Source organism: Haliotis cracherodii, unplaced genomic scaffold (genome assembly GCF_022045235.1).
Source record: "Haliotis cracherodii isolate W230 unplaced genomic scaffold, xgHalCrac1.p SCAF_12, whole genome shotgun sequence".
NCBI lineage: Eukaryota > Metazoa > Mollusca > Gastropoda > Lepetellida > Haliotidae > Haliotis > Haliotis cracherodii.
This window is the reverse complement of record NW_027266267.1, coordinates 11,990,583-12,015,938: the sequence shown is the minus strand read 5'-3', so window position 1 is coordinate 12,015,938 and position 25,356 is coordinate 11,990,583. Positions and strand designations below refer to the sequence as shown.

Here is a 25,356-nt window from a genome sequence, read left to right as displayed (position 1 = left end):
GATTCTTTCACTGATCTTGTGTGTCTCGGGCACAATGTGTATCTCCAATCGGTTGACGGATTCCAACGAGCTTTTCCGATTGCCCCGAAGCGGACATTATTCGCTCCGTAACTAAAAAAATGGCTGCTGACAGAAGTAAACAGTGTTTATCAGCTGTCAAGTTTGTCACGGAGAATTGAAGTAGTGGTGTGGCAGTCGCGTGCATTTAACAACAGATCAACACTGACAGGGAATAACTGAGTCGGTGCATAGAAGAAGACGAAGCAATAAGATTAACATGTCTCTAGAAAACGACAATCCGGGCCGCCTTCTGTCATCTCTGATCAAGGAACTGAAATCACTGGCTTTGAGCAATATTGAATACTTTCAAAATGGGAACCAAAGCCACCATGCTAAATATCACACATCCTTTTGTCTCCTTTACGAATATTTAGACATGGGTATCGAACCTAACATTGCTGGCTTGCTTCCAAGATTGTCTGATTTTGACGTTTCACCAGATTTAAAAGGAAACGGGTACCGGAGTTTGTTAAGGATTGTGTATAAATGTTGTTTGCATTTAGCCCAGTTGCTGAGGTATATTGTGGTGAATAGAGATTCTATTTTGTTCAGAAGAGCTCACTACTGTAAAGAAGTTGAGGCATATGTCAGCACCATCGGTCAGCTGAGAGCATGTCTCTATTATGCCAACAAGCTTATCAACTACTGTCAAGATGGAAACCTGTTTGCAGATGAGGAAAATCTAAATGAAAATATTGCAGAGCAGTTGATGGAGGAAGTTGAGATGTTGAACCAAGATTGTTTTTATGGCCGTTGTCTTGGATTCCAGGTAAGTACATGCTTCATTTTGTCCTGTGAATCTATACAAGAATGTCCTCCTAGTCTCATTAAAATAATAATGTACTTTCAGTTTCAACTATTCTTGGAAATTCCATTATAACATTCAAAACAATGTGTTGATACCATGTAAATAAGATATCTAATGAACAAGAAGAAATGAGAATGTATTGCCTCCCTGACTTGTTAATATGTTTTCTTTACCATGTTTACCATGTACAGATTTGTTGTCAACAAAATATGCTAAAAGTAAACAACAAATTTGCAAATTTACATTGTATCAACCTGATCATGCATTATCCATTGTTTTGAATGTTAATATCATTTATCATGTTGATACTGCTTGTTTGTTGTTTAACGCCGCACTCAGCAATCATGGCAATATTCCAGCTATATGACGGCGGTCTGTAAATAATCGAGTCTGGACCAGCCAATCCAGTGATTGACATCATGATCATCGGTCCACGCAATTAGGGCCGATGACATGCATCAACCAAGTCAGCGAACCTGACCACCCGATCCCGTTAGTCGCCTCTTACGACAAGCATAGTTGCCTTTTATGGCAAGCATGGGTTGCTGAAGACCTATTCTACCCTGGATCTTCACAGGTCTATCATGTTTATGTGCCCGTTCTAGTTGAAAGTAAGCATGCAATTGATAAGGATCAACTTGATGAAAAAACTCTGTGTAACACATATGTTAACAGTTACTACAAAGCACATAAAACAATCTATACGTTTAATTTTGGGGTGTGAAAGACTTGTAAGAATTTCTCCATGTTCTGTATATATACATAATAATTAAAGTATTAGGTCCACATGAAATAATCATGCAAACATGCATTATTGGTTTTCAAAACAATGTGTAAACTTTTTCATTAAACGTTGTAAGCTGTGATGTGTGGCCACAAAGGAGTGCTAATGTCATTGGCTGAGGAACATGGGGTGAGGGTGGTGTGATTAGATCACCCACAGAATGACCTGAGGTCATTGTTACATAACTAGGTCAGTACCCTGCTGGGCAAATCTTCTGCAGTTGGTGTTATTGTTATCAGCTGCCCCAACTTGCCCTTTGGATGATTGATTAACATGATTAAGAGAAACACATGTGTCGATTATTTTAGGAGTCCCCAACATATCTAAATTATTAAACATTGTTAAATAAGAAATGTGTTTCAGCATGAAATTTCTAAATTAGTCCGTGAGGTTAGCATGGTAGTATTGATGTATTAAGTTCAAAAGTGTGATTGTACATTTTTTACCTGAAATGATATCTTGATACAAATACCGTATTCGACATAATATGCGCCCTGCTCTAATAAATGCCCACGGCGATATTTGCATATATATTGGCTAGTCCCAATTAGCACTCCTTCCGATTGATCAATGTACACAAGACTTATACACTCGTGTGTTATATGCACCCTTAATTAGGGGCAATTAAATTCTGGAAAAATAAATCTGTCGTATATAAACAGTTCAGTCTGTCAGCATAAACCACGAAATTTATCTTTCAACTCTGTTTTTTTTCACCAAAATAATATTTTAATAAGAGCCCCTTATTTCTATTTTTGAGAGCCCCCTGGGTGCTTATTACATCGAAAAGGGTAGTACCTTTTCATAACAAACTCATTGATTTCAGAAAGTTTATCATGTTTACAAGAAAGACCTCTGACAGACTAGTCACCTGTCGTGTTATGGCAGTCTTTTACAGAGTTTCAAATCACTTTCATTGACTTATCAGTATATCTCTTCAAATTTGTTAATGATATGGAAGAATGTTCTATGAATAGTTGATAAAATCATTAAATTGTCCTAATGTCATTTGTCTCTACCAAAATCACTGGTGAAATCACAAATGACATGACAGCTGTATAAATTATGTACAACTACTCTGAACTAAGCGCAGTGTCTAACTGACGCTTTACTGTTTGTTTACCAATCCGCAATATTATATGCAATGTTAATAATAATGATCATATATACTATGAGGGTTGCACATGATGCAGAAATACTTTATTTGACACCATTTTCATCCCAAATCCTCCTAATCCTATTTTAGTATTAGTTCCACAAAAACATCCAAGGTACTCTAACAGAAATTTCATTTTTCATCATAACAAATTTCAATTAACAGAATGCTAGTGATGTTACTATTTATTACCATATTCGAAAATTGGAACTAGGGGGCCCTTATTAGAATATAATTTTCGTGAGAACAAAAACCAGAGTTGAAAGATGGTAAATTTCGTGGTTTATGCTAACAGCTTGAAATGATACAAAAGAAAAGTCTGTGCGTATTATACACCACAGATATATTTTCCAGAATTTAATTGCCCATAATTAAGGGTGCATATAACACACGAGTGTGTATTATACACAAATAAATGCGTCTTGTGTACATTGATCAATCGGAAGGGGTGCTAATTGGGATTGTTCACTAGCCAATATATTAGCAAATATGGGCGCTTATTAGAGCGGGGCGCTTATTACGTTGAATACAAAATCTTATTGACTGGACATACTACAAGTTAAACTGATGCATGACTCTCTCTTTTGCTCAGATGTGCATTTAGTCATGTGGACCCCCAGTTTTCCACAGGCTAGAGCCCCGTGGGAAGTCTGGGTTAGAATGTAACCCTACCCATTGTACCGACCCATGCTGATCGTAAAAGTGACTGAATGGATACAGTGGTTAGACTAGGTGACTTGCTTGATTGCATGTCCATGTACCCTAGAGGCATGAATCACTGCTCACATTGTCAGATCTGTCACCATGGTCACATGACTGTCTGGTACAGATTTCTTTACTAACAGGATCCCATCATATGGTTATCATTTTGCTGATTTCAACATTAAACAACAAACAAACAAACAAATAAACAAAATCCCAGGCTACATAGAACTCTGAACATTATACTGATTATTATGATGATTTGTAACTGCGATTATTAATCATGTTACATGTGGGCCAGACAAACTGGTGATTGATATCTTGTCAACTGGCCTGCCCTTAAGCATAGTGAGCGACAATGAGCCATGTCTCCATTAGGACTGTTACGATTCACTCATATTTGGTGAATCGAACCGTATCCAATATTATCCATTCATGAATTGAATTCGTTATTCGTGGCTACTAGAATCGAATATTAATGAATATGCAAGCATATGCTTTTACTAAAAAAAATACCCATAAGAACATATTTTATGCATAGATTTCTCCAAAAGAGAACACTCGTATACTATTTAACATGTTTAATTTGACAGTATTGTGGTCACTGGTCATTGTCGCATTTGAGCAGATACTAGTTCCTGGATAAGTGCAGTATATAAATGAATAATATATTAATAATAATTAACAAACCATATGAAATAATATATGTTGTTGTTGCCTCACTGAACATGCTGAATATGACAAATAATACATCAGCTGCTGACTTGTTATTGTATTCGTGAATCAATATTTGTATTCGCTACCCTACATTCATGATACGAATCTTATTCATCTCATTGTGTATTCGTTGCAGCCCTAGTCTCCATCATGTCCATATTGACCAGCTTCTCTTTACTAGCGGACTTGAGGGGAATAAGGACCAATAGGAACTGCTCGATATTCTTTCAGTATAGATGTCATCATAATCATAAATATGATAAACAGTGTTCTCCAGTACACTCAAGATATTGACCAGTTGAATGTGGCTTGGGCTGATAGCTTGGCCCCTGTGAGCGTCCAACAGGATATAGTTTACCTATTGAACTGTTGGCATTATCTGCCCTGTCACTATATTCAGATGCCCGTAATACTGTAAATGGATCACAACATTGTTTGATAGGCGTCAGCGTTCCTGTACCGGTAATTATCGTTTTTTTACCGGTAAAATTAGGCTTGGACTGGTAATTCATGTGACTGCCAGTCCCTGTGGACCGGCAAATATAGCACCTTATAAATCTTTGTTGTTGAACAAAACATGTGTGATATTCATATAAGTACATTTTTCAAACAAAGTCAGCTTGTTTGTTACCATCAGGGTTTCCCCTTGTCTATTTCTAGGTTAAATATCCATTTGTAGCGTCTTCGTCTCGAAATATAAAAAAAAAAGAAGAGAAAATTTGGACTGAAGTTTGCGTGAATGATGTATGGATCTAACTAGGTTACTTCAGAGATGACATCTTTGCACTGAACATGATGTTGAAAGAATTAAAACCAAATAATTTTCATACATTTTTTTTGTTTGTTCAAAGTTGGAACTGGCAAAAATTAGGGGGACTGGTAATTGTAAGAGTTGCCAGTCCACTGGCAGTTTCAAAAGCCAGCGGGAACACTGAGAAGTTGACGGATGACAGAGTAGACACAATTTATGGATAACAACTTCTTTAATACTGTAAACACGTTGTTCGGTATAGTGTCTACTTTGGATCACAACAAATAACCACTATGTGTGAACTGATCAAACAAGGTCGCAATGTCATATGTATTATGATGCATAGGTCACGATAGGCATATTTACCTCAAATCACATGACAACATCTTGACTACAAATGTTTCAGAGCAAGTTCAAAATGAAAAGCTACGTGTAAACACATGCTAATGGTGGATATTTTTATTAGTGAACTTAAAATGCAAATTACAACACTTTTTGTGATATTTGACTGACAAAATTAGTGGGGAACATTAAAAATTGTTAAAAAAAGAAGGTAATTTATTTTGGCAAGTGTATCATCTTGTATCGATACAGAAAAAACGTATCATGTATCATATTCATTGAACTTTATAAAAAAAACAAATCTTACATCATTAAAAAAAAGAAGGAATTTTCAAAAGTTAAATGTCTTTTATAAAATGGTTAACAATCATTTGCACAACAAGTGATTATAATTTGGGAAACAGCTCACAGCTGCAAAACATAAAGTGTAAAACAAATAATTATGCCAAATCATTTATTCCAGATACAGCTAATTTTTGGAACTCACTACCTATTGAATACACCAATGCCAATAACTTAGGAAGTTTTAAAGGCTTTATAAAAAGCAATGATGAGAATGGTATATACTTTGATGTAAAATATGTATCAAGATTCTGTCAAGTTATACACTCCCGTCTCAGGCTTGGCTGCAGTGAGTAATCTTCATGCTGACAAATATGCCAGATTTATATCCGACAGCCCGAGATGTTGTGGCTATCATGCACTTTATTTCTTTCTTACATGTCCCTTAAACAGTACATTAAGGCAAAATATGTATTATTTTGTAAAAGGCTACGATTTGAATTCAATTCTAATTGTTTTTTCACATTAAACGATTGTAACAAATCTTGAAATTTTGAAATCAGTGCACAGTTTTATTCTATCTTCTTGCCGATTTAGAGATTTTGTCTGAGATGTTGGCTTTGCTATATGGTACTATGATGTTGTTGTGCTGGGTGTAAATAATAGCTATTGTTATGAAAGATGATCCAGTAATTAAACACTTACAGAACAATACTTGTCTTCAATGTCAATTACATAATGTATGCTATTTCCCATGTCACTTTCAATACATTGTAATTTGTATCATGTTTGGGAGAGGCATTCAGATAAGCAAAATTTGCTTGTTTGCCAATCCCTCCACATTATGGAAATAAATATGGTTATATTATTCATTGCATAGAAATTCATGATGCACGTGTGCACTGATGTATCATTTCATCCCTTATATTATAACGCCAGGTGTCCGTTCATGATAGTGAAAGAAACAGAGAGGTTCTTCTGTTGTAAAATTATACATTTGTCAGTCACATGAAGGAGAGTCACTTGTCACTTTGCTGGAGTAGTTTTCATCATGACTTTAATATTATGATACCTGACAGGGCCACATGTTATTGAGAGCATCGCACCTGGCACACAGCAGACAAGGCTGTCAGCATTCTAGCCTTGCTCAAAGGCTTTACTGAAAGAATAGTCCATGTTTGTGTAGTAATTCTATCCTCCTAATAGGCAAGTCTAGATATGTGGACACTAAGGACTCCAGTCTCTTATAGGGACACCGTGTTCTTATTATTTACATAATTTAGAAATTATGATGTAAAATAATAATTATTGCCTTAGAGGCTTGTGCAAGTCTATCAACATACTTGTTGAGGAAAACAGTAGTCTTCTTGCTGAAGATGTGGATGGTTGTAATGATTCTGCAAACGAATGCAGCAATATTTGGTACATGTATTTTCTTGGCATTCAGTATATGGACCCAAATATCTATCATCATGATCATGCTTTAATGATGCTACCCCTATTATAACATTCTGTTGAATTGATAGCATCGCTGCAGTGCTGACACACACTCACTCCCTGTGTGTCTTGTGAAGATGCTATTTAAGGGACCATGCACCAGGATAATTTAGTTTATACAATCTGGGGGGACACAGGTGGCCCAGTTGTCTAATGTGTCGTGATTTGCTATGCAGAGTTGCATCCCTTGGGCACGCCAGAAACCTATGATTGTGGGTTTGAATCCCGGTTCGCCCCGATTATGTTTCTAGGTTTGTCAGCACCATACCCGTGCTCGTGGGTTTCACTGAAGTGGTAAACGTCTGAGACCTGCTTCACTTCGGACTTTCCTCTCACATTAAGCTGACACGCCGCGATATGACTGGAATACTGTTAAAAGCGGTGTTAAACCCAACTCACTCACTCACTATACAATCTGGGTGAACCTGTGTATGATGGTCAGTGTACTACAGCTATCATATGTAGGCTAGCAGTATCAACAGTGATCAATACACAGATATTGTATCTAGTGATCAGCCAGTAGGAACTTGATTTTATCATATGCGTGATGTGTTTGTTATTTATACTTGTAATCTTGTTAAAAAGGGACATCACTCCAGGTTAAGGTGTGAATTGTATTATAAAACTGAATTGGTTAGAAATCCCCATAACATTGAACATTATACACAGTCTGCTTCCCCACACTTCCCATAGATTTTTGTGTTAATGGGGATTTATCTAGGATTTCAAACTATGTGCAAATTGGGGAATTCTTTTTTACTTTGTTCAAAATTGTTTTTTTTAAGGTTCTTATTTTCTTATTTTATGAGATATTTTACATTGAATTTTAACATTGCACTCCAAATCAAGTAATAATGAGGAAATAAGCCCTTTCCCCTATTTTGGTCCTTTCAGTGAGTGAGTGAGTGAGTATGGTTTTATGCCGCTTTTAGCAATATTCCAGCAATATCATGGCAGGGGACACCAGAAATGGGCTTCACACGAACCTGGGTCTTCGGCGTGACGAGCAAACGCTTTAACCACTAGGCTACCCGACCGCCCCTCACTTCAAAGAAGCCATCATATAAGTTCTAACTTTATGTACACGAAAAAGGAATTTTTTTCAATTCCCATTTGGGAATTTTACTGACATTTGCAGCAGACTTGGGGCGGAACACCAGCGTGACCAAGTTGAGATAAATCCTGGGTTAATGTTTGTACTGTTAGAAGTTGCATTTACCATTATTACAGGGTTCCATTCCAAGTTTGTTGTATTAGTGCACCAATGGCACAGTTAAAAAAGTAACAGCATGGTTAAAGAATGCTCCCAGTGCCTACAGATCACTTTCTGAAATGGTATGATGAAACAGCAGTAGAAACTTACATTTTTAGTCCACTTGTCCTCATAACTATATAACATATAGCAAAACCTTTAAGAATGGCAAATTTCTACTTGTCCTTATGATACCTTAACTATTGGGCACTATAGTGCCAATTTCTAACACTGAATGGAAGAACTTTTGCAGTATATTGAACAAACTCATGGTGATCATGTAAACACACATAATTCACAGCATGATTTGTGATGATATTTTACATCAACCTTTAGCAGCTGAAAAGAACATTATCAATCTCAGTGGAAAGGAAGACTACAGCCTTAGTACAACTAATTATTATCTAGCTCGTAGTGAAGTGGTTTGCATCATGTTGGAATGTTTACCCCAGCTGATGGATTGTAGCCAGTCATTTGATAAAAGCTTTCATTGGAACTGTTGTGTCTAGATGTTTACCCCAGCTGATGGATTGTAGCCAGTCATTTGATAAAAGCTTTCATTGGAACTGTTGTGTCTAGATGTTTACCCCAGCTGATGGATTGTAGCCAGTCATTTGATAAAAGCTTTCATTGGAACTGTTGTGGTCGACTTACTTTTAGTTCTGTGTTAAATATTGACCGTGGATGACATTGAGTGAAACACATTATTGACTGCAGGAAAATAGGACAAACATTAAAACATCACGCTTAAGTTCCAAAGGGCACGTCTAAACATCTTTAATAGTGGCATACTGAAAAAAATATTTGTGTCTGTCACTGTTATTGAATACAGAGCGCCTCCATGGTCTTGTCCCGTCATGCCAAAAGACAAGAGACTTGTTATTACCCTTCCTAGCGCTCAGCAATAAGAACCTGTGAAGATCCGGGGTAGAATAGCAACCCATTCTTGCTGTAAAAGGCGACAATGCTTGTCGTAAGAGGTGACTAACGGGATCGGGTGGTCAGGGTCGCTGACTTGGTTGACACATATGCATGGATCAATGCTCATGATGTCAATCACTAGATTGTCTGGTCAAGACTTGATTATTTGCAGACCGCCTTCATATAGCTGGAATATTGCAGAGAGCGGCGTTAAACAACAAACCAACCAACTAGCCCTTATGATACCTTAACTATTGAGCAGTTTGGCAAGGACTGCAGGACTGGTGCCAATTTCCATCACTTCAACTGCAATGGAAGATGAGCATGTAGACACAGTGGAAGGGAAGAGGGCAAACTTTCTAAATTGTATGTAGTCTGGCCCATGGTGAAATGATGAGATTCACTGATTAGAAGATGGGTCCACCGTAAAAATGTATTCTTTCTTATTGGCGCAATTAGTTTCAAAATGGTCCTCCTTGGGACACTGGAAAACCAAACGTTTGTGTCCGTGGTGGGCTGTGGACTAGAGGCTGCAGACTGTACTGACTTAGTGTACACAGACTTGACAGGTGATGAACTGTCGACAGCAGTGTCAGGCTGCCACCTTCCAGGTGTACTGACTAACCTATGTGCATGCTACAAGCAGTACCGAAGTGTGGTTGGTCTTCAGCAACCCTTCTTGTTGTGATAGGCAACAAACCATGCTGACAGAAACAGGTTGTTAGACTAGCATATTTGGCTGATCAATGATGCATGTCATCATATCCTGTCTGCTTATCGACGCTCATGATGTCACTGGATTGTCTGGTCCAGACTCATTAACATTAAATAACAAAGAAACAGAAGTTGGCCTCCAAACTAATGACAGCATGTTACTACTACACCAAGCACAGCATTTTGCGTCATTTAGCCATTTTAACTTTGATCTTGCAAAAGAATCTTCAGACATGCCTCCTTTAGGCCACAAACCATTCAAAGAGTGTCCTCCATCTATGTTGAAGCTGCTTGGTGAAACTTAACCCTTAGACTGTAGGGGCTTAGAAACAATTCACCAGGTTATAGGTTAATGCAGAATGACAATGCTTTTGGAGACAACTTCTTGTATTTGCAACATGCTCAACAATATGCTAGTCTCAGACCAGCCCTGCCAGCAGACTAGTTTCTAGTAACTAGGGCTGGAGAGGGAGTCCTAAGTTGGATAACTTGTTCCCAATCCATTTCAATCTGAATAAAATATGTTTAAATCAACTAGGGCTGGGACGAGTCCAAATTTACTACCCGGATACCCACCCCCCTATTGCCCGACCCTGCCCGGATACCAACTGTAGGTCTTATGAAGTAGGTACAAACTGTCTGATTAAGAAAAGTTTGACCATAGCCCTGGCAAAATGTGTTTAGATACACGTATAAAACGATCTGGTGTATACACTGACGTTGACTGAAGTTTTATTTTTATTCAAACATATAAAAGTCAGAAGGAATGGACTTAGTAGTCAGAAAGAACTGCGTACATTAGTGGCTTGTAGTTTTAACATCCAGTTCTAGATAATTTTTGTCTTTAAACAATATATCACTCGACTAACCACGGGTTCGGGTAGTCCTGTGGGCACCTGGGTCCTACATGTCCCCGAGTTACCCGTCACAGCCCTACTGGTAACACTTGTAAATCATGGGTGATATAATCATGTGTTAAGGTTACAATATTATTAGGCTTCCAGCTCCAAGTTAATGATGCTGTCTGCTGCTATGTGCTCAACTGCTGTTGATTTCTCTTTTCACTGATGAATTTCTGATCATTTTTACAGTTCTGCGACTCAATGCAGCGTCCTCTTCATGCTGTTGCTATAGCGATGGCATCTTTCTCGGAGGGTTATCAAGAAAACTCACAGGTGATGCAGCTGGCCACCTCCCTCGTCAGCAGTGGGAAGTACTGGATGAACCCGGAACTCCGCGCTCAACAGGTAGGTCATCTAGACAGGGCATGAGGTAACCGTGGGTACCAGGTAGGTCATCCAGAAAGGGCATGAGGTAACCGTGGGTACCAGGTAGGTCATCTAGACAGGGCATGAGGTAACCGTGGGTACCAGGTAGGTCATCCAGACAAGGCATGAGGTAACCATGGGTACCAGGTAGGTCATCCAGACAGGGTATGAGATAACAGTGGGTACCAGGTAGGTCATCCAGACAGGGTATGAGGTAACCGTGGGTACTCTATGTCAACAGGTAGGTCATCCAGACAGGGCATGAGGTAACCGTGGGTACTCCATGTCAACAGGTAGGTCATCCAGACGGGGCATGAGGTAACCGTGGGTACTCCATGTCAACAGGTAGGTCATCCAGACGGGGCATGAGGTAACCGTGGGTACTCCATGTCAACTGGTAGGTCATCCAGACAGGGCATGAGGTAACCATGGGTACTCCGTATCAACAGGTAGCTCCACTAGACAGGGCATGTGGTAACCATGGGTACTCCGTATCAACAGGTAGCTCAACTAGACAGGGCATGAGGTAACCATGGGTACTCTGTATCAACAGGTAGCTCAACTAGACAGGGCATGTGGTAACCATGGGTACTCTGTATCAACAAGTAGCTCAACTAGACAGGACATGCGGTAACCAGGGGTCTCCACTGTATAACCGTCATAGTGCCCCTCGGTTATTTCCCGGGACGCAGGTTTTTTATATCATAAAGACCCTCGTACATGCTTTATCCTACACATTAAGTTTGTATCAAGGAGGTTGTTGTTCATGCTAAATGTATAAATATAATGATTCCTTGAAAATGTGTTTTCTTGCAGGTTGTTTACACGACACGAACAGCAGACGTCAGCTTTTGCAAAGCATTCTGGGGGATCACTGAAACTGAAATAATGAAGGTATGTCGTGAACAGTGACAGAAGGAAAGTCCCTTTAACACCACATTGTTTGTCTTCAATCTCCAGGTTTTTTTTCACTTAATGTTTAAATAGACATTGCCTTTTTAGAAAGTGGTCAAATGTAATATGTGTTATTCTGGGGATTACACTTTCTTAGTGAGGTACAAATTCTAGTTCTCTTTGGTGGAGCCTTGTTTGAATCCCATATAGGACTCCACCCAAACTGTCCACATCACACAGAGTCAGAGTCCATATCCTGACATTGACTGGACAAGGGAACAAGATGGTGGAACAGAGACCCTTTATAACCAGTGTCCGAAGTTACTGCCTGCCCACGGCTGGTGACTTTTCTGTCGGGCTGCATGAAATTTTCCTCCAACTGCCCAACTGTCTAGCAGATAATTTTGAGACTACTTACGTATTCAGTATTCCTCGTAGATCCTCAAGTATTTGTTTGCATTATTTCAACTGAATCAAGATTTGACTCTTATTTTTCGCAATGTTCCTGATACTATCGTCAGTAATCCATTATTAACGGTGGCTGAAAAGAAGTAACTACGCTTTCATTGGCCACTCTGGTCTTAATTTTAGTGTCTTGGTATTGATATTAAGACACATAATCAGAAATACATATTAGGGGCTCAAAAACACTATGCGCTAGGAAACATTAAGATTCAATATTATCTGACTGCTGGACTGGTAACCTTGAAGATGGGCATGCAACATTTATGGGTCATCTGATCGACTGTCTTGTTGGGTTTTAAGATTATTTCGACCACTGTTTCTGACATCACTCAGGCTGAGGGGATGCTGCTGACAGTAAATGCCATGTCAGCATTGAAACAACTTCTCGTATATCTAATCTACCTCCTCAACTCATCCAGATAGTGACCTTCAGTACCAGACCACATCCTGAGTCATGTAATGAGAATATTTCAATCTAGTATGACCATCCTTATACTGTACTCAAATGTACCAGGCCCACTTGTACAAAGCAGTCTTAATGACATGACTGTTGCAAGTCTTTGTTAAGAGTCGTAGAGCTATGAACATTTTGTGCAAGTGGTCATTTTCCTCTGTATATGGAGGCACGGGTGACCAAGTTGTCTAAGGCGCCACAATTCGCGGTGTAGAGTTGCGTCTCTTGGGCACACCAGAAATCTATCATTGTGGGTTCGAATCCTTGTTCGCCCTGATTATGTTTCTAGGTTAGTCAGCACCAGACCTGTGTCAGTGAGTTGTAGCAAAATAGTAAATGTCTGAGACCTGCATCACTTCGAGTTTTCATCCCACATCAAGCTGATATCCCGTGATATAAATGGAATACTGTTAAAAGCAGCATAAAACCAAACTCACTCACTCACTCACTCACTGACTATATGACATACCTAATGTGAGACTTCTCAGCTTTAGAAACTAACAGTTTTCATCCACTAGTCCTTATAATGATAACATATAGCAAAACCCTTAAAAATGGCAATTTTCTACTAGTCCTTAGGATACCTTTACCATTGGGCAGTTTGGCAAGGACTATAAGACTAGTGCCAATTTCTAACCCTGCTTCTGGGAGTGAGTCATTGCTGTGAGACATTCTATCATCTGTTCTTTCCCCCACTACTAGACCATGACGGCATGTCAACAGTCACAAAATTACATGATGACAAGGAAGATAATACTTTTATTCAGACATGAAATATTACAAAACGTGTATTATTAGTTAGGTCAATGATTATTATTCGATAATAACAAAATGTTGTCACGTGATTGGGTGCTTGATGGAAAATAATTGTGAAAAAAAACTGGGTTTCAAAATGATGGTTAACAGACAATAAGCAATTATCTACGAAAAGAGGGCGCTATTTAACAATAGGACAACAGCACTAGAGGTTTATGAATGTAGCTATGACCTTGACCTGTGTTTGCAGTCCTTGCCATCCCTGGTGTGTCCACCTGTTCAGGTGAACGAGGTTATCTCCCTTGGGCCAGATTCCTTTGAAATGCCAACAGAAGATGGGTCTGACATCGTGGTGATCACACCCCCCTGCTCCCACACGGGTCCGGGGCACGTGCAGGTCAGACTTATCTCGTCACTGATCCGGGAGGGGCAGGTAAGTCCACATCTAGGTTAATCTTAAACACGCTTAATGTGATAAATCTTTAATTTTATACATTATATTGTGTTACTGGTTTTACAATATTTCTGTATCTATACTAGACAGTAGTTAATATGGCGCTGAGGCTAGGTACAGTCAAGTCTCGTTAATCCGACACTCTTTAATCCAACAGTCATTTTTTACTGACAATTATGATGGGAACCGATTAAATCAGTGCTATTTAGACCTGATAATCCGACAGTCCCGCACTCCGACACTGACATACCTTATTTGCAACAAATTACCGAAATCACTCTCGTTAATCCGACACAGTGATGAGCTTTCTTAAGTTTTGCGGTACCAGTTTCAAACTGGCGACTTCCATTCCAACCTATGCTATTTGAAGTATTTTGAAAAAGTCATACAGTCCCTATCAATTGTTTTGTGTTAAGCCTTAGAGATTGCATGATTAGAAAACATATTCCGCGAACAATGTTTGACAACAATATTTGATAACAATATGAATATTTCATTTTTCATTTTCATCTTACATGTTTGTATCGTTATCTATTGTGTAGTTGTCCGACTTTAGATCCCGAACGTTGATACTACTTAATTTCGTTTATCCAACAAACTCGTTAATCCAACATAATCATATGCAACCAACCATGTCGGATTAACAGGACTTGATTGTACGTTGGTCTGCAATTTCCCGTGCAAGGAAGTTAACTGACTATCAATGTCCAGTTTCCAGCCTTGCCGAACTAGGCTGGAATTTTGTGGCGATTGTAGCACACTGGTGTCTATTTTGAGTTATGTCACTTCTGTGTCCCTCCTAATGACGAATCAGATTCCAGCTCTTGCATTTGCTTCAAACAAAATACCGTCACCCAGTCAAGACGATCTGATCAAGTTAATCAAAGTTTTACAATCCCTGTCTCACAGACACCCTGTGCATGTGGACTGGAGCACAATACTTGAGAAATTTGATTAAATAGATGAAGAGATATCTGTTGATGCCACATTAACCATTGTTAACGGTACACATCCTTTGCAAATCCTACAAGGCCACACAATTGACTGAAATCTATGCGCCATGTTGTTATGAACTGGATGTAATTTCATTACAATATTTTGATTTGACTATGCATAGACTCGCACCGCCCGCCAAAATATAAATAATAATAATGAGAAGAAAGATAAGAATAAAACTCAGAAATTTCAACCTAGTGGAAGGATGGAAAGTGGACTTTTGTAGTCAGTTAGCTCCCTTGCCTCGGAAGATGGGTGCTCTGTGTCAGACAGGGTTAGAAGTCAGTTTGTGTTTTCACTGGGGCACAGATTGTTAGGAACATCAACTAGGGATGGAGACACTGAAATGCTAATGTCCTTGTTGAAGGAATGTCACCTGAAGCAGCCTCCGAAGTCCAAGAATGGCCGTCCAGCGCCAAAGCTGGCCCCTAAAGCCCCCGGGCTGCTGGTACACTGTCATGGCGGAGGATTTGTAGCTCAGTCGTCCAAGTCACATGAGGTAAGAGTTGATTGCTTCAGTAGGTTGTTTAGGACAATGTTATCACAGGAATGTTTGTATGGAAATATTACATATGCTATTACAATTGTGCCGAGGTATTTGTATGGAAATATCACATATGCTATTTCAATTGTGCCAAGGTATTTGTATGAAAATGATACATATGCTATTAAAATTGTGCTGAGATGTCTAATAGATAACTATTGGCACTGTCCATCTTTCATGATGTTTAATGGACTTCTAGGAATGCTGACTGATTAATTTGTCGCTTATTAAGTGCTTTTTAATGAACCAGCTTGGTTTGACTTTGAGGACATTCTGACCACTAACATGCCCAAGAGACTTGTTTAAATTCAAAATGAACATGTTCTGTACTTGTGATGATGTTTACTTATGACCATGAAGGTATATGCAGGTATGGTTTTATTACATTCATTGAATACAGCATCCTGTATGTGTTAAATTGGTGTGATATATTTTTACTACAACGGACATATGCATGAGTGGATGGTCAGGGACTTCTACAGCATTTTCTTTTTTAAGAGACAGAATTTGGAAAAGTAATGTTATTTTTCAATGCTGGTTTATCGAGGAATGAAGAAAAATTATTTCATATAATCTGATTTTTTTATTTTCTAAATGAGTGGACTTGCTAGTTTAGATTGAATTCACTGACGCCAACTCAGACGCAGACAGACGCATGCATTTATGCACGATTGCACGCACGTGAGCATGTGAGCCTATGACTATGAGTATTTCAGGTAGCAATGTTGTAAGGTTTTCCTGAACAGAGTGCTTGTTGTTTGAGGATGAGCCCCCCCTCCACCCACTGTTCCAGGTGTACCTGCGCCACTGGGCCAAGGAGCTGAACGTGCCCATCCTGTCCATAGACTACTCCCTGGCCCCCGAGTTCCCCTTCCCCCGCGCCCTGGAGGAGTGCTTCTATGCCTACGCATGGGCCACACAGAACTGTGACAAGCTGGGTACGTTTCTTTCTTGTTGAGTGCCATAGTAATATCCCAGCTATCACAGGAGCCTGTAAATTATCAAGTCTGGATCAAACCGATGATTGATATTGTGAGCAGCAATCAGCATTGTTGGGGTATGATACGAGATCCATGACACACAATGAATCAAGTCTGAGTTGGACAACCCCGATCCACTGTAGGTAACTGGGGTCCTAATGTAACCTGTCATGTCCAAGGACCTCGGTCCAGGTCTCACATACTCTACAGAATGGGAGATGTTTAGTTTGCTTGTTTGTTATTTGACGCCGCACTCAGCAATATTCCAGCTTTATGACAGCGGTCTGTAAATAATCGAGTCTGGATCAGACAATCCAGTGATTGACATCATGAGCATCGGATACGCAGTTGGGATACGATGACATCCATGACATGCTTGCTGTAAAAGGTGACTATGCTTGTCGTAAAAGGCGACTAACGGGATCGGGTGGTCAGGCTCGCTGACTTGGTTGATGCATGTCATCGATCCCAATTGCGTGGATCGATGCACATGATATGAATCGCTGGATTGTCTGGTCCAGACTCGATTATTTACAGACCGCCGTCATATAGCTGGAATATTGCTGAGTGCGGCATTAAACAACAAACTAACCAAATCTAAAATGGGAGATGTGTGATGATGGTTTGTCAACTCATGCCACTATCATGACAGTGAGCATCCGCAATGTACATTTGCAGTAATTGGATTTCAGTACTTTTGGGTAATGAACTTTTTGAATGTACAAATTTGTAGGATATTACACAAGCTTTGATTTATTATTACGTTCATATCCTGTGTGAAATAATCATATTTACTGAATAGCTTTGATGTTGTGATGCTGTAAAAATAGATTGTGTTTTATTATTGTCCACTTAAGGTACCAACAAGTTTATGTTGCTTGAAAATTGAAAGGCTGTATTAGTCTTTTAGCAATGCAGTAATGCCAAGTCTTTACTGAGAAAATCTAACAGTCATGTTTTATAGCATGTAATTTCCTTGTAATCTCGAATTCATTTTGCTCAATGTAGTAGTGTCTTTGAAGAATCTTGAGAAATTCTTTCCATTACATATGCTTACCATGTACAGTAGAGATTGATGAGTGCTGACTTGACCAGGTACCACAGGGGAGAGGATCTGTGTGGGGGGAGACAGTGCTGGAGGGAACCTCATGATATCCACAGCCATGAGAGCCGCTGAGTTCGGCATCCGGCGCCCAGATGGCGTCATGGCGGCGTACACCCCGGTGCTGGTGCGCTACACGCCGTCCCCGTCACGCCTGCTCTGCCTCATGGACCCCCTGCTCCCAGTCGGCATCCTGTCCAGGTGTCTCGCAGGTACGTCAGGTTGTCAGTAACTATGGTAACCTGTGTAAATTATTATGGAAGTTGAAAATCTTATGTTTGGGAAATTTGGAATGATTATGAGGATGGGAAGGTGATAGAGTCTTGATGGCATTTCCATGTTGTTTACAGCATCACACACGTGACAAACAGTCATATATTGAAAAAAAATATTAAGTGTTTGAAATTGTTCTTATAATATCTAAATCATCAATCTTTTTATTGAATAGGTAAACAAAAGCAAATAATGTGTCTATGCAGGGTTAGAAACTCACAGTTTTTGTCCACTAGTCCTTATAATGATAACATATAGCAAAACCCTTAAAATGGGCTAATTTCTACTACAGGACTAGTGCCAATTTCTAACGCTGCTATGTTTATTGCTCTCATCCTCCTGTTAATAGTTTCATGATAACAAGAATATACTGTTCACTCTCACAGCAGGCCCTGTCATGCATTTGTGATATCTGCTTTTGTTGATTTTTGAGCACTTTCTCCCATGAGAATAAAAACTATTTCCTTTAACTCATTCAAAAAATACCATATAAAAACATGATGAGAGTTCTTTTGTTATTGATAGTACACCCTGTTACTGAACACTTATGATTTGCCTTGGCAGGTTCATTTAAATATTAAGCTTATGTTTTGTTTGAAATAGTTTCAAATTTTCCCAATGGCAACAGTTTTTTTGTTTTGTTGCCTGCTTAAGGTATCCTACATATTCATTATATTGTCAGTATCCATGGTAACACGGGTAGGTTATTATGAACAGAAAGTTGAAAAAAAAGCCTTGCTATTTGTGAATTAGTAATATATATTATGAAGGAAATTTTAAGAAGCTGATATTGTCTTGGTTTGGGCGTTTCAACCAAGGTTATTTATTTACAACATTACACGTGTTACTCTTATCTTACTATTAGAAGTTGGGACGGTCGGGTAGCCTAGTGGTTAAAGCATTCGCTCGTCACGCCAAAGACCCAGGTTCGATTCCTGACATGGGTACAATGTGTGAAGCCCATTTCTGGTGTCCCCTGCCGTGATATCGCTGGAATATTGCTAAAAGCGGCGTAAAACCATACTCACTCACTCACTCACTCAACCACTCACTCAACCACCCACCCACTCACTCACTGTTAGTAGTTTCATGAGCACAAGGATGTCATGTTCACTGTCACAGCATCCATGTTGTTTGTCTTGGCAGCCTATGCCGGTGTGTCAGATGAGCTGGCGTCCGGCCTGGCAAGCACAGTGTTTCCTGGTGACCAGGAATCACTCAGTTCCATCAAGCTCAAGTCGGATGAGTCCACAGACACGGAGTGGGTCATTATCTCGCAGGATGAGAAGGCAGCAAAGACCAAGGGTCCTGTGGTCCACTCCTCACAGATGGATCAACTGACCCCATCTCCATGTACCGATGGAATGGATCATGTTATAACTCAAGGTGAAGTGCTGGACTTGAACGAGGGATCGGGAATCGTAATGGACTCTCCATCACCTGACACATTTTTCACCCCCGGGGAAGGCAAGGGGCAGGCAGGCTTCAAGGATACGGCAGAGGTGTGTGGTGAGTCGCTGGAGGACATTAGGCTGGACAGTCCAACACCAGTGTCGGAAGGTCAGAGAATCTGTAAGGAGATTGCTGATGTGCTAGCTGAAGACTCCACCCAACAGATCAATCAGTTGAATCACGATCAGGACTCTGATACGTCTTCTGGTTATGAAATTCTGTTTGATAAGAACCCACAGTCTGCTAATGGACAGTTGGAACAAGCAGCAGCTTCATCTCAAAAGGGAGATAACTCCCAATGCAATCCCCAACAGGGAGATAACTCCATATCTGAAATCGACAGCCCAAGTCAGCTTGTGATACAGGCTCCTGTTTTGAATCCTGACTTAAGGATGAAGTCCACTCCATCTGTGGACAGTGGCTGTCATATTGAGGAACAGACACCTCCACACCAGGAAGAACAGACACACAGCACAGACATGCCACATTCTAACCCTGACACCAATACCGGAGATACACCTGACCAGCCTAGTAGTGGAGGAAGCTCCGCTCAGAACTCACCAGCAGCCATGCGATCAAAGCTGCATCTGAATCTAAAAAAGACATCTGAGTCGCCAGTCAAAACTTCCCAGCCTCGCATGCATCGATCTGCCTCAGCGGGTGTGTTCAAGACCACCGTCAACAATCCGGGGTCCCCCACGGACTTCCTCCGGCACCGCCACACCGCTCAAAGCCCACTGCACGCGATACGGCGTCTACCCATAGTGAAGAACCCCTACATGTCTCCTCTCCTGGCCCCAGATCACATGCTGAAGGGGCTGCCTCATCTCAGTCTGGTGGTAAGTACTGTATTGGATGTCCTAGGTATATATTCATAGTAAGACTGTCTTTATTGTATGTTAGTCATCCACCTTGGACATGTTGGAGATTCTTGTAGAATTGGTCTTCAGCAATCCATGCTTGTCATAAGAAGTGTAGTATCCCAATTGCGTAGATCGATGCTAGTGATGTCATTGATGGATTTTGTCTTACCCAGACTCAATTATTCATGGACCATTGTCATATAGTTGGAATATTGCTGAGTACGGCATTAAACAACAAACGCTAACTGTCTTAATGATACTTGGAGGGAGGTGGTCTTGTGGTTAAAGTGTTCCTTCGTCACGCCAAAGGCCCTGGTTTGACTCCCCACATGTGTATAAAGTGTTCGTCTATATCTGTGGCATATGTATCAGGACCATCAAAGCCAAATGTGTTGTCTTATGAGTCGGGAGCAGTTTCAACAATCTTTTTTCCATGATGATAAGAAATTATTTGCATGTGAAGGAGGGACTGTCGTTACTGACTGTTGCTATACACGGGGGCATGGGTGGCCCAGTCGTCTAAGGCGCTGTGAATTGCTGTGCAGAGTTGCGTCCCTTGAACAGGCCAGAACGTAGGATCGTGGGTTTGAATCCCGGTTCGCCCTGGTTATGTTTCTAGGTTTGCACCATACCCGTGCTCGTGGGTTTCAACAAAGTGGTAAACGTCTGAGACCTGCATCACTTCAGGCTTCCCTCCCATATTGAGCTGACACGCAGTGATATAATTGCAATACTGTTAAAAGCACCGTTAAACCCAACACACTCACTCACTCACTCTTGCTATACACATTAACAGTTTCAGTTACAGACACAGCTCTCCTGTAATTCAAGCCTTAAGTTTAGGTTTCACTGTGGGGCCTATCATGTCTATTTACATATTTCCCATTGTAATGCATCTTCCTGAGTCAAGAACGTCCACTAGCCTTTATATCAAAGTCTTGTTTCCACCCTTGCCACACCGAGCCAACTTTCCTGTGCTAAATATGATTGGACTATCACACATAGATAGTCCTATCAGAGAACGTTGATGTCTTTTTCATGTTTTAATCCCCCGATTGACTATGTTTTTGTGTCAGGGAGGACATCATGAATGTTTTCGTTATCTGATCGACTAGGTAGTCACCTAGGGTAGCCGCCATCTTTGTGAAGCTATATGAGACAAGAACAGCAATCTGATTGGATATTGCGTTTTCATTACAAGGGGCAGAACTCGTGGTCTTAGCGAGGTGGTCTTAGCGAGGTGGCACCAGGGCCGAGCAAAGAAATGTGGCCTTGATGTTGCAAGGGTAGAAACTAGGTTTTGATATAGGCTGGTGGACACACTTGCCTCGGCAAGATAATTGTAATGTAGATCATAAGTTGATGTGCATGATATGGTTATCGTTATTATATTTTCCAAGGTACTTTATCCCTATTATTGGTAATTTCATAATATTTTGCAAGTAATGACATTGTTATTGTACGTTCCAACATATCCAAGGCGATTCACACCATCCTTATCCTTGAGAACTCAGTGTAATTGTGTGAGTAATAATATTCTACTAATTTCACAGTCATGTCATCTTGACCCTATCCTCGATGACTCTGTCATGTTCACGAAGCGACTCAGGAAATTGGGCAACTCGGTTGACCTTCACCTCGTGGACGACTTACCTCACGGATTCCTCAACTTTGCCCTGGTTTGCAAGGAGGCAAGACAAGCATCCGAAGTCTGTATCTCCAAACTGCAGGACATGTTAGCACCCAGATAGACCACCGAAGTCTACAGGTACGCCCCTGAAGTCTACAGGTAGACCACGGAAGTCTACAGGTAGAACACTGTACTGTACAGGTATGCCCCTGAAGTCTACAGGTAGACCATGGAAGTCTACAGGTGGAACACCGAGTTGTACAGGTACGCCCCTGAAGTCTACAGGTAGACCATGGAAGTCTACAGGTAGAACACTGTACTGTACAGGTATGCCCCTGGTCTACAGGTAGACCATGGAAGTCTACAGGTAGAACACCGAACTGTACAGGTACGCCCTGAAGTCTACGGGTAGACCATGGAAGTCTACAGGTATGTTTCTGGAGTCTACAAGGTACGTCACGGAAGTCTACAGGTAGAACACCAGAGTGTACAGGTAGACCACTGAAGTCTCCAGGTACAGAGGTTGTATCACTGCTGTACCTGTCTGCAAGTGCTTCATCTCAAAACTCAACTCAGCAACAGGAACAAAGGTTGTCTTTGTCCTACATGTATATCTTATATGAGAAATGTTCATGACAAAGTAGCAGATGTGATTAATGTAATAGTAGCCTGCCCGAAATATGTTGTGCACTGCATTGTAGGAATGATCTCATTTATCGCCTAGGAATATTTGCTATTGCAGGATGTTTAGGAAAAATGTGTTTCTGCGATCATGCTTATGAAATCTGAACTTAATTGACTAATTGTAGATTGTTTTACTTTATGCTGACAGAACTTAGTGGGGGATAAATGATGCTGAAAAGCCTCAATAAATCTAAATGCTATTAAGTGCTCAGTAACTCAAGCTTATTAAAATTGTGTACAATGATCCTTGAATATTGTGTGAAATGGATGTTTGATAATTCTCTGATTGTAACTTTGTCATCAAATTTAATCTAATGGTCACATTGTTATTCTGAAAAAATCATGATGTGTTGCAAATACAACATGTACGACCATTATTTAAATTCTGTGTACAATGTAAATATCTTAGATTTGGAAAGGCAGTATTATGATTGCAAGTGTAAATCGTTTGCTTAAAAACCCTTGACCTTGAAAATTTAAACACAAGTGATGGCTTGTGATGAAGTGATTACATTACTGTTGAATAGTGTCTTTATGATGATTTGTATAGGGATGGTAGAGATGTTTCAGTTGTTGTCATTTCCTTTTTGTAGATATACCATCAATTCTTATAGATTCAGTCCCTCAGTGTGTTAGTGAGGATGAGTGACAGTACTTTATCAGGATGGGTATGAAGTGTTGCAAGAACAAAGCAGTGTCCGATTCAAGGAACTTGATTTTTCTTGGACCAGGGACATGTTGACATGTTAGCCCAGTTGCACCAGACAGAATTAATGTATCAATGTTGAGGACCTGGGAAGATCCCGGGTAGAATAAATCTTCAGCAACCCATGCTTGCCGTAAAAGACGACTATGCTTGTCATAAGAGGCGACTAACTGGATCGGGTGGTCAAGCTCGCTGACTTGGTTAATGCATGTCATCGTATCCTAATTGCCTGGGATGTCAATCACTGGATTATCTGGTCCAGACTCGATTATTTACACACTGCCGTCATATACTAGTATTAGTAGTAGCTGGAATATTGCTGAGTGCGGCGTTAAACAACAAACAAACAAAACATCAGTGTTGAAACATGCGCCGGCCTGCTGCCTGTGTCACATGAATTAATTACCTATTACTGTAAAACATAACAGGAACATGCACATAATCTTAATGTACCCAGAGTTGGATGACGTCAAGGTACTGAGGGTGTTCAAAGATCATTGTTGTGTGGACAAGTAGGGGTTAAGCAGAAACAATTTGAGTTCTTTTTCAAGCACATGGTTAATGTTGACATAAACTGTAGGTCACATTTCTCAGTAATAGATTGCACTGGTGCGTGTTTTATATAGCTAAATCGAGCCCTGACAAAGGGCGAGCTATTGGTCCTATAACTGTTCCTTTTTATACTGATAAAGTACTGTCACAAGTCCTCTATCTGTCTCAGATCACAGCCAAATGCTTGGATTCAGCAAAAAGTATCGTGAACAGTTTGCACAGATGGTACTTGTCACTGTAACCTGAGCTCAGACATCTTTGCATGTTTGTTTACATGTTGAAGTTTCAGCTAGGGAGAGCACAAGAACAATTCACACTAGTACATTGTGTGAAGTGTGAGTGGGAATAACAGGATAACAGAAGTCAGATTAATAGATGCAGCTTGCCTTGACAGGACTATTTCAGGTGTTACGTACTCACTGTAATGTCCTTGCGTTAGGGAAAAAAGCATCAAAACTCATTACGGCATGTATAATGTGCCCCCCTTCTACATAGCTGTGTTTTGGGGGAAAAAAGTGCGCACTATGCTCAAGAAAATACGGTATTTATTAGCCTCAGGATGCCATTTGCATAAAGCAACATGACTCAGGTCACAGGTGTATCGTTGTTAATGTATGCTCATGTCATCCCTGAAAGTCCAGTTTCCACCTGAAAGACCATGGCATTAGATGTTCCCAAACATTGTACTACTTCCAATACCTAGTGGTCACATCACCTCAGGTTGTATGTCTTTATGCATGTTACATTTCCAATCCTACTACCACAACTTCCAAATACTAAACCAGTCTTGGAAATCTGTGGTTTTAAGATGATAAGTCCAGAGGACTAGTGGAAGCCTCAATCCACTAGTCCTCGGGGTTAGTAGCTAGCCCTGCCTGAGAAACAAAACTGTTTACTATATTTACGTTTCTATCAGTTTTATTCAGTTCCAATTTGTAGCAAAATTGAAACACTGAGAATTATAGCTCTCCGATGCTATTAGTAAAAGAGTACTACCATCGTTACATGTCCTCAGCACAATTTAGTTGTCTCAGGCTATCATGAATTTCAGAGGATCAATTTTATTTGTTTAAGCTTCAAATGTCTGGTACATATACAAAAGATGTTGCTTTCTTATTAATGATAATGTAAACGATAAAGGCCAAAATAATAATTTCAGGTGGCAAACCAGTGCAGTATTTTGTAAACAATGTTTTTTTGCCAGATGTCAGATGAGTATGCATGGGCATTTAGAAGTTGGATGTCATCAGGACATGGAGTATTCTGGACAACAACTTCTGTGTTGTACTTACACGTT

At 40.2% G+C, this 25,356-nt stretch overlaps 1 protein-coding gene across 1 annotated transcript; it reads left to right on the top strand.

The window, feature by feature from the left end:
* Positions 1 to 131: 131 nt before the first annotated feature.
* On the top strand, positions 132 to 24,518 carry LOC139458178 (hormone-sensitive lipase-like). Its single transcript, XM_071239510.1, has 10 exons — positions 132 to 829; positions 11,078 to 11,233; positions 12,071 to 12,148; positions 14,074 to 14,256; positions 15,641 to 15,772; positions 16,611 to 16,755; positions 17,893 to 18,111; positions 19,319 to 20,463; positions 22,041 to 22,423; positions 22,547 to 24,518. Exons 1-9 carry the CDS (start codon positions 278 to 280, stop codon positions 22,236 to 22,238), a joined length of 2,808 nt encoding a protein of 935 aa, XP_071095611.1. The 5' UTR covers positions 132 to 277; the 3' UTR covers positions 22,239 to 22,423; positions 22,547 to 24,518.
* The last annotated feature ends 838 nt before the right edge of the window (positions 24,519 to 25,356 follow it).